The 18881-nt window shown below is 41.0% G+C and overlaps 1 protein-coding gene across 1 annotated transcript in view; it reads right to left on the reverse strand.

Moving 5' to 3' along the window:
• HSD17B3 (hydroxysteroid 17-beta dehydrogenase 3) overlaps window positions 1–16673 on the reverse strand; it is a gene marked incomplete at its 5' end in the record, with an annotated part of 38795 nt that extends 22122 nt beyond the window's left edge. The window contains 2 exons of the mRNA XM_080820084.1: window positions 13378–13424; window positions 16520–16673. Coding sequence (XP_080676210.1) covers window positions 13378–13424; window positions 16520–16673 — 201 coding nt within the window. The remainder of the gene's footprint in view (window positions 1–13377; window positions 13425–16519) is intronic.
• Window positions 16674–18881: the final 2208 nt, after the last annotated feature.

Genomic DNA, 18881 nt, shown 5'->3' on the forward strand with positions numbered 1-18881 from the left:
ACAGTAAAGTTAGGGACAGAGGACTTGTCAGGACTTCACAGTCTGACAGGGAAACTAACCCAGAGGTGACAGACCATAACTGTCCTACATTTCAACCCTGCAGAAAGTTAGACCATCCGATACCTAACTTGGCAATATTATCACACATTCCTTTCCAACTGACTATTTAAATCCTTATTTCTCAAACACTCTGCAATCAGCAATTTGGGTTCCTACTGGATCCTTCCTTACTAAGTCGAATAAAACTTTAACATGTGCTACCATGCACTTTGAGAATTGTGTTTTTACAGCACTGAAGATAAAAAATACTGGTTGATCCTTTGAGTTACTTGGCTAAAGGGCCACAACAGTTAGACTATAACCCTAATACCTACAAGATTTCAGAAATGACTAGACTACTGTGTTCTCATAAAGACAGAGAATATCAGAGCAGAGTTTTTAAATCTCATTTTACAAAATTTTTAAGAAATACACTTAAAACATAAGGTCGCAGAAAGTTTGAAACTAAAAGGAGAAACATAAGGTGAATACCAACCAAAAATAAAAAAGTCATGGCTTTATTAATGTCAATCAAAACAGACACTGAAGCATGTAACTGTTACCAAAAATAAAGACTAGTAAAAAGTTCAGGTCATCAAAAAGATGCAGCAGTTCTAATCCTGGATTACCTAACAAAATAGCCTTAGGAAAGGTGCAAGGAGACTTGAAAAATACACCATCAGAATAGGATATTTTAATTTCCCATTTTGGTAATTGCTGGATAATATACCCACACATTTGGTAAGGATACAGACTATTGAATCCACAGAAATAATACACTTGAGGTAATAGACATGTTTATACACTAAATAATTGCAGGTAACATTCTTTCTAAAGTTGAGTCTTTAAAAAATAAAAACAAACTGATGAAACTGGCAAATCTCCAGCAAAATTAATCAAGAAAAAAAAGACAAGGCACAAGTAAGCCATAAGCAATATTAGGAATGAAAAGGTGGGCATAATTAGAGATCCAGCTGAGATTTAAAATACAGAAAAGGGGTTAAGAGAGGAAACAGAACACAATAGTTAATTTTGCTACCTCCCATTAAATGGGAAACAACTTTTTTCAAGAAAAACGTAAATGCACAGGGAGTAATAAAAGACAAGAGCAACCCCAAATTTTTGGTTCCTGGAGAGTACGGGCAGGATCCCAAGTCTTACATCAGCAAAGGGGTAAGCTGAGAACTGGGAAAATGTATACTATTAAAATCCTGCAGAATCTCGGGCACTGTCAGCACCAAACTTGGAGTAAAGGGGGAGCTAAGTGAGGGGGTTTGGGTAAGAGTTGTTGGGGAAGCCATTAGAACCCCAGGTGCCCATTTCCATTCCACAGGTTAAAGATGGGGATTCCTTCTGAGAGCAAAGGACCACACAAATTATGCCCCTGCCAGTTCTGAATCCAGAAAGATGACAGCCAGACCTTTTCAGGCAGGAGGTTAGCTCTTCTCTGGGGAACCTCAGCATCATCAAGACACTGGCCTGGGGCTCCCCAGAACACAGCACGAGCCCCACACACTCAGCACCCAGACAGTCCGGGTAGAGTTCTCATCCCCTTGAGACAGCTCTCCAACCCAAGACAGACCAAGGAGTATCTGTGGAAAGCTGCTAACATAAAAGATAGAGAACCAAACAGGGAAAAGAAAAAAAAAAAAAAGGCAACTTGGAAAGAGAAAACGGTTTTTTGAAAGCAGAAAAAAAAAAAAAAAATATATATATATATATATATATATATATCCCAGACGGGTAAGAAAAGCTGTTACTCTATACAAAGGACAGGTAGCTCTACAAGGTGCAAACAAAACACAAACAAGTGCTCAGAAATGGAAACAATTTTTAATCTCTTAAAAACAAGTTCCATTCTTAATTTCTTAGAAATTTGAAATTTCAAAAGCAAATAACAAAAAGTGAAAAGTTCCATAAATCAGAGGTTAGAATTAATGAAATCCTTTTGCAGAAAGGAAAGCAGAGACAAAATGGAAATTGTGAGAAATAAGGAGACAAGTAGAGGATGATTTCAGGATCTGAATAATGGGAGTTCCAGAAGAAAAATATAAATGACAGCTGAGTGATTGGAATTCCAGAAAGTGAAGAGAAAGTGGGAGAGAGTAAATGCCCTGGTGTAACTTGCTTTATGGGGTGACCTGGCTGTGTCCCTCACCACCTAACCTCTCGATACTTGTGCTCACTTTCTAAACATTCTGTTATTTTGTGAACCAGATGACAACCTTGAACTCAATTCCTTTTCTGCTTTCATTTTTTCAAACATAGGAAGAGAAGGCTACAAAAAAATTATGCCAATACATTTTAAAACTTATTTAAAACAAATTTCATTTCACATGAATATATTTCAAGAAAAATATAAATTTCCAAAACTAATTCAAGAAAAAAATTAAAAATTCAAATAGTTCTATAACCACTAAAAAAATAACAATAATAATAGTCAGGTGATGCTGATAATGGTATAAATGAGTACTTTAAATTGTACCACAAAGAAAACTCTAGTGACAGATGGTTTTACAGATAAGTTCTATCAAATACCCCCCCAAAAAAGGATAATGCCTAAATTGCACAATCTTTTTCAAATATTAAAAAAAAAGGTAAAATTCCCCCATTCAGTTTATGAGGTCAACATAACTTTGGAAGCTAGTTGGCATTATCTAGTAATGTTGACAATGTATAACCTATGCACCAGCAATTCTGCCCCAGGGCATCTTCTCAATTCTTGCACAAGACCTTCAGGAGGCATGGACAAAGTGTTCATACCTGCAAAAATAGAAACTACCGAAATGTCCGTCCAAAAAGCAAAGTATAACTAAACTGGGATATATGTATGTCATAGAATATTACGCAATACTGAAAACGAATGAACTGTGCTCTGCACACATCAGCATAAATGAGTTTCAAAAGCATATTGACCAATAAGAAACCGATTACAGAAGACAAATGAATCCATTGACATCAGGTTCAAAACAAACACTGCAACCAATATGTTGTTTAGGGATACGTGCATGTGTAATACGACATTTTTTTTAAAGTCAGAAAATTATTAACACGATGTTCATGATCATGTGTCTGTCTTGGGGGTAACAGAGGGGGAACACATAACAAGACATGTGTGACCGGATAGCGGGCTTCAAGGACACTGGGGATGTTCTCATTCTTAACGTGAGTGATAAGGGACACATTACTCATTTTACGACTTTTTGTAATTACGTCTATGGATTATGCACACCTCTGTCTCTCTCTCTGTCTCTCGCACACACACACTACAGTAACGTGGCATAGTCAAAGCTGGATCAGAAATTATAGGGCTGAGGTCAAGCCACAGGGTAGCAAGGACCAGGGGAACATAAAATTAATTCATAGCTGCTATTTTCACTGAAGGCAATGTCAAAGAGAATAAGGTGAGAGTGCAACAGGAATACTTTAGAGGAGAGGAACTGAGACATTCGGAAGAAGAATTTCCTCACTGAAAAGATGAAGCACCACCATAAGTTGCCAGGTAAATAGGCAATGATACTCAAAAATAGGACAAAGCGGTTATTTTTCTTGGGTTGGTCTGAACCAGAACTGGTGAAATGATTTTAATCCAAGGGCCAACTCCATGCCATTACCTGTCACTGCCAAGAGCACTGATGGGAGAAGCACGGTGCCCTGGTCACACCAGAGCTGGGAGCTGAGCAGGACCCGCCGCTGCACAGTCCCAGACGTTGGGGAGCACCACTGGGACGGCCCAGAGGTGGAGGAATGAAACCACACAATCTTTAGTCATGCATTTTGCTTCTAGTATTCTCTGAGCATTAACAGTAAAGAATACATACATCAGAGAAACAGAAAGTAGATGATGGAAATTTTGCTGTTTTCTTCTTTACATCTCTTTAAATTTAAAAAAAAAATGTACGTAAACATCTTTAGCCATCAAAGAAAGGCAAATTAAAACCACAATGATACATCATTACCCAGCTATCAGAATGGCTACAATAAAAAAGAGTGACAACACCAAATGCCAGAGACCATGTGAAGAAAATGAATGACTTATCCACTGCTGGTAGGAAGGGCAAAGTCACTCTGGGAGATAGGATAGTTTTCTTAAAAAAAACAAACCAACCAACTAATTATGCAAATATCACACCCCCCAGAAATTGCTCTCTGGAACATTTATCCCAGAAAAATAGAAACTTCTCTTCACACACAAACTTATATACGAATGTTTATAACAGTTTTACTTGTATTGCCCCAAACTGGAAACTACCTAACCTAGACGCGCTTTAGTGGATGACTGGCTAGACATCCGCTAACCAGTGGTCATTCATGCCATGGAATACTACTCAGCCATAAAATTGAACAGACTACCGATACGAGAACCCAACCAGACAGATCTCTAGAGAACTGGGCTGAGTGGGGGGGGGGGGGGGAAAGTAAATCCAAAAAGGTTCCAAAGTGTACGATGCCATTTATAGAACTTTCTTGAAATAACAAAATTGTAGAAATGGGGACCAAATTAGTGGTTGCTCGGGGTTAAGGAGGGAGAGGGAGATGTGTGTGGAGTGTGTGGGTGCTGTGTGGTGCTCTGCTGGGCCTGAAGCCAATTGGGAAGCCAGAGAGGCTGGCCCAGTTTGGGGTTAGTTTGGCTGCTTTTTGTACTGGCCAGAACAGCTGCACCTGCTCCCTTAGGGAACCCTGCCTGTGACCAGGCAGCACCCACTGGGAACCCTGAATGCCTAGAACCCTGGGAGGCAGTAAATTTTGATGTCTTTGACCTAAGCCTACTTGGGTGTTTGTGATTATTGGGATTTTCTTGTAGCCTACAATAATTAGAGGTCGTTTAAGGCTACAGCTCTCATCCCCCACAACCCCGTCAGCAGATGGTGTGTTTCAAAATGCAGGCAAGTCTCCAACCAAACCCTGCACATAGAAAGATTTATTAGTCAGCTGACCAAAATAGTCATGAACCTGTTCTTACAGGTTTGTGGAGTCCCGGCATTCTGTCCCTTAGGCCCTCTGTGAAAAGGTCATCCCAGGAAGATATGATAAAAGCAGGACATGGTCAGCCCTCTAGTGGGGTCAGGAATCCTCCACGAAGCAGTGGGACAGGAGACTAAATCAGCTTAAGGCCAAGAGCTACTCTGTGGCACTCACAGATCTGATAGTTTTGTTCCTACAAGGGTAGAAGCGACTGTACAAGATTTCAAGCCAATCCACATATCTTGAACTGCATTTCTTCAGGAAATTATTCATAACATCTGTCAGGCTAAGGGAAGACCATCTAACGAAAGTCCAGTTAACTGAAGCATAGATGTTGATGAACTCTGATTTAGCATCTTTAAAAATTAACTGAACACTGGACTTGGCTAGAATCTAGAATTTCTGGCTAGAAACAGCACAGCCAAATTGGGTAACTTGGGCAGAGTTTAATAAAAGGATGTTTTGCAATGTATGGGTATGGCATAAGGAAACGATAGGACTCAGGGGCTAAGAATAGCAGAGCCTCTGTCACCTGTGTGCCCCAAAGGCCTGGGGAATGAACAGTGGCCAGAGCTGGAAAAGACAGCTGTGTGGAAAGGGCCACCTAAAAGAGTTATACCTGCAACAGAGGGACACAGCCAGTCCCTTAGACCCGCAAGGAGACAGCTGGAAAAGAATCCCACTCTCCTCCCCGCCTCTTATCTGTTGCCAGTGGCTCCCCAGTGGTCCAACCCACCAAAAACCAGAGTCAAGCTGAGCCTGTCTGGGCAGCTCAGCCTCCTGGGCACAGAGCAGGATGAGGAAGGGCAAATAGTGGGTCTGAAGGGGCAAGAAGAAACCCAACACACGCCACCTCTGGGTGTTAGCTTTAACGGACAATAAACCACTGCAGAAATGTGGACTAAGACTCACCTAACTTAAACATAAAGTTGCCATACAACCCAGCAATTCCACTCCTGGGTAATCCGTCCAAGAGAAAGGGAAACGTATATTCACACTGAAACTGGCATATGATGCTCACAGCGGCGTTATTAGACAGATGGTCCCTGACTTACAATGGTTTGACTTAGGATTTATCAACTTCACAATGGTGCAAAAGTGATACATATTCAGGAGAAACCATACTCTGAACTTTGGGTTTTTGGGGGGTTTTTTGTTTTTTCATACTCTGAACTTTGAATTTTGATCTTTTCCAGAGCTAGTGAAAGGCGGCAGGATCCTCTCTCATTTACTAGGCAGTAGCCACAGCTCCCATCAGCCAGTGATCACGAGGAGGTGAAGGACCTGTAACACTGACAACCATTCTGTACCCACACAACCATTCTGCGTTTCGCTTTCGGTACAGCATTCCATAAATTACGTAGGTAGTCAATTTTTATTATAAAATATGCTTTGTGTCAGGTGATTTTGCTCAACTACAGGCTAATATAAGTGTTCCGAACACATTTAAGGTAGGCAAGGCTAAGCTGTGATGTTCGGTAGGTTAGGGATGTTAAATGCATTTACTCCTTATGATATTTTCAACTTACAATGGGGTTATAGGGATATAACCCCATTGTAAGTTGAGAAAGATCAATATAGCCAAAAAATGGGAACACCTATGCATTCATCCAACTGGCAAGTGAATAAATTGGGTATATCCATACAATGGAATATTGTTCTGCAATAAAAAGGGTAACACTGCCAACGCTACAACACTGGTGAAACTCCGAAACATTATGCTAAGTGAAAGAAGTCAGTCAAAAAGGACTGCATATCGTGGGGTAGCATTTGGACAAAGTGTTCAGAAAGATCAATGGCAGTCCAGGGCTGGGATAGGAATAGGGAATTAAGTGTAACCAGGCAAGAGCGATCTTATTAGAATCTACTAGGGGGTTGGAAATGCTCTACAGCCGGATGGTGATGAGGATGAATACTTGGTGGATTTACTAAAAATCCTTGAATTGTATACTTAAAACTTGGTGGATTTACTAAAAATCCTTGAATTGTATACTTAAAACTTAAAATATGGTATGTGAGTTAAATCTCAAGAAGCTGTTTAAAATAGAACACCAACTGACCTACATGCTATCATATCATCTCTGCCAAAGTATTTTAAAAATAAATCTACATTCACTTTCATTGGTGACCTTCAGCCATAAAGGATTCTCACAAGCCCCACCCCTGGCCTAGAATCTCTACAGTGAGGTTTCGCTTTATAAAAAATAGTCAACCAATATCCAGACATACAAAAAGATAATTAAGGGTGATCCTCTGCATCTGTTGTTCCCTTTCAATAATCAATAACCTATGACATTTGAACATGACACACACACACAAAAAAAGTGTATTCACTGATGGTTCGACTGGAACACAACTACTATTTAAAAGGTCCTAAAAACCACAGAAAATCTCTCAAGGACTATGGTGTCGATTTTGAGTGACTCTAGATAAAGCTCCATTCAGGCCAGACTGAGAAAAGGAGGGGAAAGTGGAGGAAGGTTCTCTAAAACAAAAACATCTTCAGCTGGCGCATGTCTCATGCCTTCCTCTAAAAAAACAACCACTGCAGAAAAATCAAGCCAATAGCAGTGAACTGTGAAGTAAACTATGGGCTCTGGGTGGTGATGAAGTGTTAAATTAGGTTCATCAGTTGTAACAAATATTACTCTAGAGGGGGATGTCGATAGTGTGGGGCTACACATGTTTGGGGGTAGAAGGGATATGGGAGCTCTCTGTGCCTTCCACTCAATTTTGTGGTCAACCTCAAACTGTTCTAAAAAAATTAAGTCTATTTAATTTTTTAAAAATAAATGGAAGATAAAAAGATTAAAAAATAAAAAATTAGGACTGTCCTATTTCAAGACTGACCCCGCCAGTGATCTACCAGAGTTTTCCCTCTCTCTCCCTATGAAAAACACTCTCCACAGGAACCTCCAAACACTCATTTTGAGCCTTGGAATCCATCAAAATGGTGGTCAAAGAATGAAGCACCTTTGTCTTACAATTCACTTCATCAGCCTCCTGAAGAGAAGATTGTCCATTTAATGGAAAGCAATTTACATTTTCAGCACAAAGGATGCTTGCTTCCTGGTGGGCTTCCAGCCTCTCCTGAGTTGTGCCATTCCTCTCAAGAGCCACAAACATTTTAAAGGTTCTATGTGAAGTGGTCTGGGTCAGGAGGGGGTGGTGCAGAAAACACTTGTCTGGGCTAGCATTGTTCCCTTTGTCCACTTGAGCAGGGCTCAATTTTATTTCTAGAATGTCCTGGCTGACAGGCTCCATACACAGGTTTTGCCTCTTTTCCTTTAGGGAGTTAAGCTACAGAAGCACTCCCTTTCCCAGAATGCACTGTGGCACCGTCCTACAGAAGGGCTGCTTCAGAGATGAATGTGCCCTGTTTCCTTCTTTATGTTATGGCCTGCCTCAGGGAAGGGGTTTGCGACTGCTAATCTGTAACAGGTGGTGGGAACACAAGGGAAAACAAGGCCTCCTCTGTAAGGCAGTGAATAAAAGAAATTCAGGTGCTGAAGGAACAAAACTGGTGTGAAGACAGGGTGAAGCAGTGGCCTCACAGGGAGGGAATAGTGGACCCCTCTCGTGCTTCCTCCCCCAGCCCACCCCTCACCACAGTTGTTTTCCACCTTCTTCCAGTACTACTTGAAATTCCCTTAGCAGGAGGCAAAGCCACTCTTGCCACACCAATATAAATACAGATTAAGCTAAAATGGAATATAGAATAGGCTCCCAGAAAAATGAAGAAGTACTTTTCCCCATTCCGACCATGATATGCAACTAAATGACTCTAAAAGATAGGGAGAAGATGAGGTAGGGGCCAAGACCCAAGAAACAGCACAGCGGTGAGTTCCTGGGTTTTCCTTTTCCCTCATATACCCCAGACTTATTGGTGGAAAAGCTAGCAGTTCAGAAATACCGCAGGTACAGACATACAAAGTCCCAACAAAAGTCTGCTCTAACCAAAGGACCAGAAAAGAGACAGCCTAGCAAGGCAGAAAAGTATAGAAAAGAAGTGCTTTACTGCAGGTAAACAGCTAAAAAACAAAACAAAACAAAAACAAAAAAAAAAACTATGGTCCCAAACCACCCTCATCCATAAAGGCTGAGTCAGGAGCTGAGACTTCCATCCTGTGAGACCCCCCCCCCAGCCAGGCTGGTATCAGGGAAGTCTGAATGGGGAGGTAGAACAATCATCCCAGCCTCCTCCTCCCATGTCAGCAGACCTGAACTTCTGCTTCCACCTAGCAGTACCAAGGTGATCTTTCCCTTCCCTCCCCTCCCCCTTCCCCTGGAATGGAAAAAGAGGAAGACTCAAGGAGGGTCAGGACTTTCACTACCATGCTAGTGGTGCTGAGGCCACCTCCTCCAAGTACCATGGGCAGCCTCCTAGGGAGCAGTAAGGAGGCACTCTTGCCTCTCTACCTTGAGGGGCCCAGTAGGAAGCTGACACTCCCATCCCCATGCAGCAGTACCAAGGAGGCAAAACCCCCCAATGGAGGCCAAGTAGAAAGCCTGGGCTTCTACCTTAGCTGGTAGGAAACAGCTGACACCCCCTTCTCCTTCTGCTGAAGCAGGGTACAGACCCAAAACAGATTTAAATAAGATCCAGACTCTCATAAGAGAAAACCAAAAATGACCACAATTCAAATGTTCCTCATCATACCAAGAACCAGGAAGATCTCAATTTGAGTGAGTTAAAAACAATCAGTAGATGCCCACATTAAGATGACACCAATGTTAGGGTTCTTGGATGAAGATTTTTTTTTTTAAAGATTTTGTTTTTCAGAGAGAGAGAGAGTTAGCAGAGGGAGGGGCAGACAGAAGGACAAGCAGACTCCCTGCTGAGCAGGGAGCCTGATGCAGGACTCAATCCCAGGACCCTGGGATCATGACCTGAGCCAAAGGCAGATGCTTAACTGACCAAGCCACCCAGGCATCCCTTGGACTAGGATTTTAAAGCAGCCATCCTAAGAATGATTTGACAAGCAATTACAAACATTTTTGAAACAAATGCAAAAAGAAAATTTCAGTAAAGAAATAGAAGATATAACGGAGAACCAAATGGAAACTTCAGGGCTGAAAAATAAAATAAAAGAAATTAAAAACTCAATGGATGGGCTCAGTAGCAGAAGGGAGGGCATCAATGAAAGAATCAGTGAACTTAAAGATAAAACAATAGAAATTACCCACTCTAAACAATAGAAAAATATACAATGAAGAGAATGAACAGCATCTCAGAAACCCATGAGGCTCAGTAGCAGAAGGGAGGGCATCAATGAAAGAATCAGTGAACTTAAAGATAAAACAATAGAAATTACCCACTCTAAACAATAGAAAAATATACAATGAAGAGAATGAACAGCATCTCAGAAACCCATGAGACTGTAAGAAAGAGCTAACATCCATGTGACTGGAGTCCCAGAAAAAGAGAAGCAGCCTGGGCAGATAAGGTATTCAAAGAATAATGAATTCATTCAAGAGGCTGAGCAAAACTCAAGATAAACCTAAAGAAATCCACTCCAAGAAACATCATAACTAAACTTCTGAAAACTACAGTCAAGGGGAAAAGTCCTGAAAGCAGTGAGAGAGAGAAATACCTTATCAGGGAAAAAGCAATTCAAATTACATCAGACTGAGCAGAAACCAGAGAGGCAAGAAGAAAACCATACATTTCTTAAGTGCAAAAAGCAAAGGACTGCCAGCACTAAATCCTATACCCAGCAAAATTATCCTTCAGGAATGAAAGGGAAATCAAGACATTCTCTGATGAAGGAAAACAAAGAGACCTACCCTAAAAGAATAGCTAAAAGTAGTCCTCTAAACAGAAAGGATATGACAAAAGAAATGACCTTGGAGCATCAGGGGGAAAGAAAGAATAAAGGAAAGAGTACAAATATGGGTAAGTACAATACATCGTCCCTCTCAAAAAAAGCAGTATATAGGAAAAAGAAGAAGAGTTTAAACATCCAGTAATAATAGTGGCTAACCCTGGAGAGCTTACTCCAGGCAATTGCCCACCTCATCCCATTAAACCCTTACAAAAGCCCCAGTGGGATTACCAGGGCCTTCTGGTTTTTATCAATGTGGGAATTCTGCAGTAGGTTTGGAACGCACAGAGGTCTGACTGATTCCCGACCTTGGGCTCTTAACCTCTAGGTCAGTCAGTCTGCAGCATCTCACTCTGAACTGATTTCCTTGGAGAAGCAGTCAGCAAGCAGACCAGAACAGGCTCTCTGGAAGGTGAAGAGCCTGAATGAAGGGGAAGTAAGGAACCCAGAAACCTGTTTAACACAGACTTAGAAAAGAACAAGAGAAAATGAAGAAAAAGATTCTATGAGAAAGAGCAAAGCAAGAATTAGAACAGAAACAATTTAGAAGTTGGGAGGTATCTTTTGCACTGGTAAAGACACAAAAGCCCAGAAAGGATGGGTAACTTTCCAAAATCTCCAGACAGTGGGTACCAGAGCAAGGGAAGGAACCCACAGTTCCTGACCTATAGGCCATCGCTTTTGGAAGCAGTAAAGAAACGAATGGCAAAGTTTTCACAATGTCTCCTCTAAGTAGAAAGAAAAGTGTCTGAGTCTTAAGCCATCAGGGGACCCTTAGTAGGTCAGGTCAGCATGAATTTGAAGAAAGAATCTGGATTTCAAGGCAATCCAGAGAACCTTAGTACCCTGGTAAGGTAAGGCCATGGATCTTTTGAATGAGGGATTGGGCCTTCTCCAGAAACCCGGTCTTAGGTGGAAAATAGTTATGTAAAAGGTAATATAGTTCTTTTTTTTTTTTTTAAAGATTTTATTTATTTATTTGATAGACAGAAATCACAAGTAGGCAGAGAGGCAGACAGAGAGAGAGGAGGAAGCAGGCTCCCTGCTGAGCAGAGAGCCCGATGTGGGGCTCGATCCCAGGACCCTGGGATCATGACCTGAGCCGAAGGCAGAGGCTTTAACCCACTGAGCCACCCAGGCACTCCCAAAGGTGATATAGTTCTAATGCAAATAGCTAGAAAAGCTTTCCTTCTGATTTTTGAGTGAGGAAGACACAAGGCTGTGGAAAGTGGTTGCTGAGAGGTCTCCCCAACCTCCACAAATACGACCACCTATCTCCTGAATGTTGGGCACTCCCAGTCATCAGAAAGTTGCTATATACAAATTAGGATAAGAGCAAAGAAATCTTGGGGCACCTGGGTGGCTCAGATTGTTGAATGTCTGCCTTTGGCTCAGGTCAATGATCCCAGGGTCCTGGTATCGAGCCCCGAGTCAGGCTCCCTGTTCAGCAGAGAACCTGCTTCTCCCTCTCCCTCCCACTCTGCCTACTTGTGCTTTCTCACTCTATCTCTCTGCCAAATAAATAAATAAAATCTTAAAAAAAAAAAAAAAGAGCAAAGGACCCTTCAACTCAAAAAAAGAGTTGAAGCGCAATGTCCACACCAAAGAAATTATATTGGAAGTTAGGGGACAGACCTGAACTAGTGCCTCTGATGTACCTTGTGCTGTCCATTTCACACAAGATGGTTTGGCACTATCATGACTCAAGTCTTTGGGGACAGGAGGATGCACTGTTGTTAAATGTAGCTTCTGTAATTGAAGTGCTTGTCATTATAGATTTAAGCATTATTGATTTTTTTCATCCTTTCATAATTTTGATGATTCTCTTTCTTCTGTTGTATGATTCTAGAGGTCAGTGTAATCAGCATAATGAAGAAATAAAATAATAGGAATTCCAGGAAACAATATTTCATGAATGAAAATGTGGACTTTGTAAGAATAATAATCATAACAACAATGGCAACATATAAAACTACACATGCCATAAGTGCATTTTTAAAAACTCTAAGTACCCATGCACCTATCTATCTGCAGATAAACACAAAGCCTGGAAGGAAATACTCAGAGACACTATATGAATTCCAGTGACTCTCAGCCCTATCATATCCTCTCTTTATGTAATATTTTAGAATGTCTGTTAATCTTCTTGAGATGCCAGTTGTAGGTAATATGTCCTGCCTACACAAATAACCTTTTAAAAATCAGTGTATACCCTACCTATGAAGTAAGGAGTTTATAGTTTTAATTGTATTTAAACATATAAACTTTTATGTTACAATTACACTAGAAAATAACAGCGTCTCCAGAAATTCCTGAAACAGCTCCTAAGGGATGGCTGACACCTCTAAATGTCATTGTGGTTTTTTGAAAGATATCCATAGAGTGAGATTATGATTTTTAAATTTCCTTTTTTGTGGAAAAATAGTTGCCTTCATAAATTCATGTCTATGGATTTTATAACCAGAAACCTAGCGTTGGGGGTGCCTGTCATGTGATCATGGTGTGTTCAGTACAAGGGGAAGGGAAATTCTCCAAGAACACAACTTACCTCAAATGAGTAAGCTTTGCCAATCCCATCTCCTGCTCCAGTGATCACTGCAAAAAGCAGAAATGTTTTTAAAAGGCACAATTAATCTTTAAAGTGCTCTTTCTCCCACCAACTACGTGTTTTTGCAGGCTTCCTGCCTGGGACCTGCTATACGGCCCCCTACTCCGCTCAACCCTGGAGCTTCCAGCCCTGACGCCCCTCATTCAATGTTCCAAAAGAAGCACTTTTTTTGGAGGGGTTGGTAAGGCTGGGGAGGATAACCTCCAAAACAAAACAAAGAACCTCAGCCAGGGACATTTCATTCAGACCCCAAACAGTGTACGCTATTATCTCTCAACCCACACTTCCAACTGTCACAGTAAGGACATTTCAAGATTCTTCCTAAAAGTCGAGTGTTTCGCTCTTTCCATCCCACCCCCACAGGACAGCAGCACTCCAAGTCCATGGAAGATAAGGAACTTAACAAAGAGGAAAACACAGAAATGCAAAAAAGGGATATAATGAAATAAAGGGACCTGAAGAATCTGCAGTCAGGGTCTCTAGTGATTAACATGTAAAAATCAGATTGACTTAGTTCTTTTATATCCAACGTTAACGCACATATTTTATGACTGAGCTCCTAGGTAAACCACATTCGAGCAAATGTCACAATTTGAAATTATGCTACAGTTCAGCTTTTACGTATCTGCAATTTACCTTTGCACAACAATCAGAGAGTATACTTTCTAAGTGTGAATAGAAAATACATTTAGCTTATTGGAGAAAAAGAGCCAAGCTATCAAGCTTTCAGAAACACATTAGCAGAATGTTCTCATTATCTTTTTTTTAAGATTTTATTTATTTATTTACTTATTTACTTATTTGAGAGAGAAAAAAAGTGTGAGCAGGGGGTGGGGGGCAGAGGGAGAGGGACAAACAGCCTCCACACTGAGCATGGAGCCCGACTTGCTCCTTGATCTCACGACCCCAAGATCATGACCTGAGCTGAAATCAAGAGTCAGATGCTTAACCAACTGAGCCACTTAACTGCCCCAGGACACTCTCATTTTCATAACTGCTGATAGTTTTATTTGTTCACTTGCTTATTTGTTTTTCCTCCTAGGTGAATCCGTGCATATTACATTGTTCCTCCCAGTGTCATCCTCTGCCTCACCTTCCCCTCCCTTATGGGAATCTTCCAACTCACCCAGTATAGGGTCTGTACTATAGACAAGGTAATAACATCAGTAAATGGCTGGTTTTTATTGAGTGCTTACTCTTGACCATGTACTGTTTCAAGTGTTTTAGATGCATTATCTCATTTAATATTCAAAACAAGTTCATAATGCAGGGACCATTGTTTTCCCCAGTTTATAGAGGAAGAAGCAGAGGGAGAGAAAGTTAGTAACTCAGTCAAGGTCACATTGCTAAAAATGATGACAACAGTGTTTGAAACCCTGCTATCTGATTTTGGGGGCCGCAATTCGGGAAGATACACCAGTGACATAATTTCCTAATCAACTACAGAGTTCTGAGGAGTTAAACACTTTCGTCTTTAGTAACTGGATTTTTTTCTGGCTCTCCACCAGAAATATATGCTCTCCCAGAGATCTACCTAGGCTCAAAGACATCTTAATCTTGCTAGTGATAATTCTATTCAATATTGACTCAAAGAATAGGTTAAGATTACATTTGGGGGGTCTTTTTTTTAAAGATTTTTGTTTATTTGATAGGTTTATTTGACACAGTGAGAGAGGAAACACAAGCAGAGGGAGTGGGAGAGGGAGAAGCAGGCTTCTTGCTGAGCAGGGAGTCTGATGAGGGGCTCGATCCCAGAACCCTGGGATCATGACCTGAGCTGACGGCAGCCGCCTAACTACTGAGCCACTCAGGAGCCCCAAGATTACATTTTTTTTTAATGTGAGCCGAGGAGATTTAAGAACAATCCCACCCCCAGTCAAGTGTGTGAGCATTTAGATCTGTGTGGAGCAGGATATTTGGATCCAAAATGTTGAAGTTCAAGCTGTTTAGCAAGTTTTCCTGGAGATACAGCCCCCAAGAGTGAAGGCGGGTTCGCAGACACACACACACACTCTTCAAATGTAACATGAGACAGTTAAAAACCCATTTTTCATTCCAAACAACTTTCATATGGCAATTTTTTTTTTATATCTGCTACTAAGGTTGTACAGTTGCCGGCTTCAGCAACTGAAGATACAGCATGCCCAGCTAAATTTAAATTTCAAGAAAACAACAAATACTCTTTTAGTATAAGTATGTCCTGTATAATATTTGGGAAGTCATATACTAAAAAAAATCATTCCTTCTTTATCCAAAATTCAAATTTAACTCTGTAACCTATATTTTATCTGGAAGCCCTATAAGTTTGTTTATAATCTCTCCTATTTAGCCTGGCATGGTACTTTTAAAGCTGTTTAAATTCTTTGGTTTTTTTGTGTTTTTTTTTTAAGTCACTGTATTTCTTGGATTTCTTCATGTAACCTTTGCATGTCATTCAAAGAGATGCTAAAACCATAGCCTCATATTTTTCACCTTAAACCCAGTCATCAGGCTGACATTCTGTGTGGTAGTTCGAGAAGATAAATCCCGTTGGTAAGCAGTGATTAATCTACCTGGGACACAAACCAGACCCAGACTCCATATCTAAAAACCATCTCGAACATTTCTTCCTATAAGGACATTTCTTACCTTGATTTTGTAATACCCTCACTTCATGAAAGGGCTTGGAGAAATTTTTTTTAATAAAGTGAAGTAAAATTCTTTGTATTTCTGAATTTTGATACACCCTTCCACAAAATGGCAGTACTCTGAGCCTTCAAAAATCTGGAGAAAAGAATGCAGAAATTTCTGCAGTACATACTGTTTGTGTCACCAGAAATTCCAAAAAGGAGAGAACCCAACTAATAAGCATGAGAGGACAAGCACAGAGGCAAGAATTGGGTGGCATTCTTCCAGTTAATTCTTATGCCCCACAGCTTGTCTTTTAGACAATTCCAGTTTCGCTCATACTTTCCAGGCACCTAAATAAAAGTCACTCAAAGGAATTACATCTTTGCTCTCAAAAGGGGAAAAAATGCAATTTATCTTTTGAGATATCATAATGAGACATACCAAGAAACAAGAGATGGAAAGCTGTCTTTACCTGCCCATTGTCCCATTGACTTCAAGAAAGACTTCGGCAAAACTTTCCAGAAGTGCCGGAAAATATATCTGGAGAATCTCACCCACTTCACCAGGTACACCAGGCACACCAGCAGCCCTACAAAAATGAAGAACTGTTCCAGAACCAGCCCCATGACTGCACTAGACCAGTTTCAGACCAGGTCTGGCCCCTCCACAGACCTCCAAGGGCGTGGCTACTCCGGAGGCGGGTCAGTCACCCTTTGGAGTCACCTGCTGCATTCCACCGTGTAGAGACATTTAGATTAGAGTAACTTCTTTACACAATCCTCCGATTCACAGGCTTTGGAATAAAGTATTCTTCCTAATATTTTTACAGCACCATTAGCCTTTTGTGACTCTGGGGGAGCTGGTGAAGAAATAAAAGGAGGACATGAAGAAAGATAAAGCCTGGACAAAGAAAAATTGTCTACACTGGGTTCTCTCCCTAAATTTGGAAGCTAAAAAGGATGCTGAGAAGGATGCAAAATCCTGTAAGTCCCGCATTTATTTATTGAACAAATATTTATTGACTCTCTACCAGGTAGCAGTGTTGCTCAAGGCTTTGGGAACACATAATAGTAAACAAGACCATATCACTGCCATGGGGGAGCTGAGATTCTAGTAGGGGAGACAGACAACAGGCTGCTAAATAAGATAATGTCAGATATCAGTGCCATGAAAAAGTGCTGTTCAAGGGGCTAGTGGACAATTACTTTAAAGAGTGTGTTCAAGAAGGGATTCTATGAAGAAGCGGCATTTTGAGCTAAAATTTGAATTAAGAGAAGGAGCTGGCCTTGCAAAGATGAGCTTCCCCATCCAGGCAGAAGGGGCAGCTAGCTCAAATGCCCTGAGACAGACCCATGTATTTGAGGAATAAATAGCACTACACAGCGGAAGGAACCATCTGTAGAGAACGGCAAAAGAAAGTCAAGTAAGTTAGAGGCATGGGAGGAGCCAGAGCTTCATGGTGAAGAGTTTGGACTTTAGTCTACAAGCAACAGGACGCCACTGCAGAGGCTCGGACCGTAGAGTCATATAACCTGAATCCTGCTTTTAGAAGATCACTGTGGATGGTAAGAGAAGATGACCTTTTTGCGATGAGAATGAAAGGTGGGCATGACCACCAAAGCAGGTGGAGTGAGGAGATAGTGGCAGTCATCTAAGAAGCCTATCCCAAAGCTTAGTCCTTTACTGTCTTCTCTTTCCTATCCACGCTCACTCATTTGGTGGCATTATCCAATCGCTTGACTTCAAGGACTCTCTGTATGCTGAGGACCTACAAATGTATAATTTCAACCGTCACCCAGACAGGGTCATCCAGACTTGCATATCCAGCTGCCCACTTGACACTTCCATTCGAATGCGTAATACGCATCTCAAATTTAGTATGTATAAAACTGGCTTCTGCTACTATCTCTAAACGTCAAAACCTGCTCTTCTTACAGACTTTCCTATCTCAGGGAATAGCAGCTCTAATCTTCTAGTTGTTTAGGTTAGAAACCCTGGACATATCCGTGGCTCCTCTCTTTTGTTCACATACTACAACCAGTCTGTCTCCTATTGGCAGATGACTGGATTTATTTTCAGTTTTAGATTATGCTGACCAACCCGGCTATGGATATTTTTGTATTTCTACTTTGTCATACATATACAAGTTCCTCTCTTTCTCTCTTTCTCTCTCTTTCTGCCTCTGTCTGTCTGTCTCTCTCTTTCACACACACACACACACACACACACACACACAATTGTTGGGTCCTACATGTTATACAACTTCAGTTCTAGTAGTGTTTCAGCCAAGTCCACCCAAAAGACAACAAACCACACAGCAATTTGGACAGGCACTATTAAGTACAAAAATGATTAACTGTTTATAGGGAGTTAGCTACTAACAGACCATAAAAAAGAACTCAAAAGACCCTAGGGTTGAAGGAGGGTATCTAAGGAACAAACAAATGTGGATCCAAGGCTGGGTTTCAGACCTCACTGGAGAGTGTGGGATTGCAGCCAGCTGGTGGTGAAGAGGTTCTCTGGGTTGCCTGAATTAGGAGGATAAGACTAATTAGCAGGGAATTGCTGCCTGGGGCAGGAAAGCCCCACTGGGATGCTGACAAACCTGAGGTGAGCCCTACTGGGACTCAATCTGGGGACTCAGTCCCCTACTGGGACTCAATTGACATTTTTGCAATATTGAGTCTTTTAACTATAAACAGGTCTACGTCTTCTTTTAGGTCTCCTTAATCACTTTCCTAATTTCTCTCAATACATTTTTATAATTTCTCCTAAAATGTTTGTGCTTGTAAAAGTTTATATTAAGAAAAATATCAAAAACATTCAAAAATAGG

Source organism: Martes martes, assembly GCF_963455335.1.
Source record: "Martes martes genome assembly, chromosome: 12".
NCBI lineage: Eukaryota > Metazoa > Chordata > Mammalia > Carnivora > Mustelidae > Martes > Martes martes.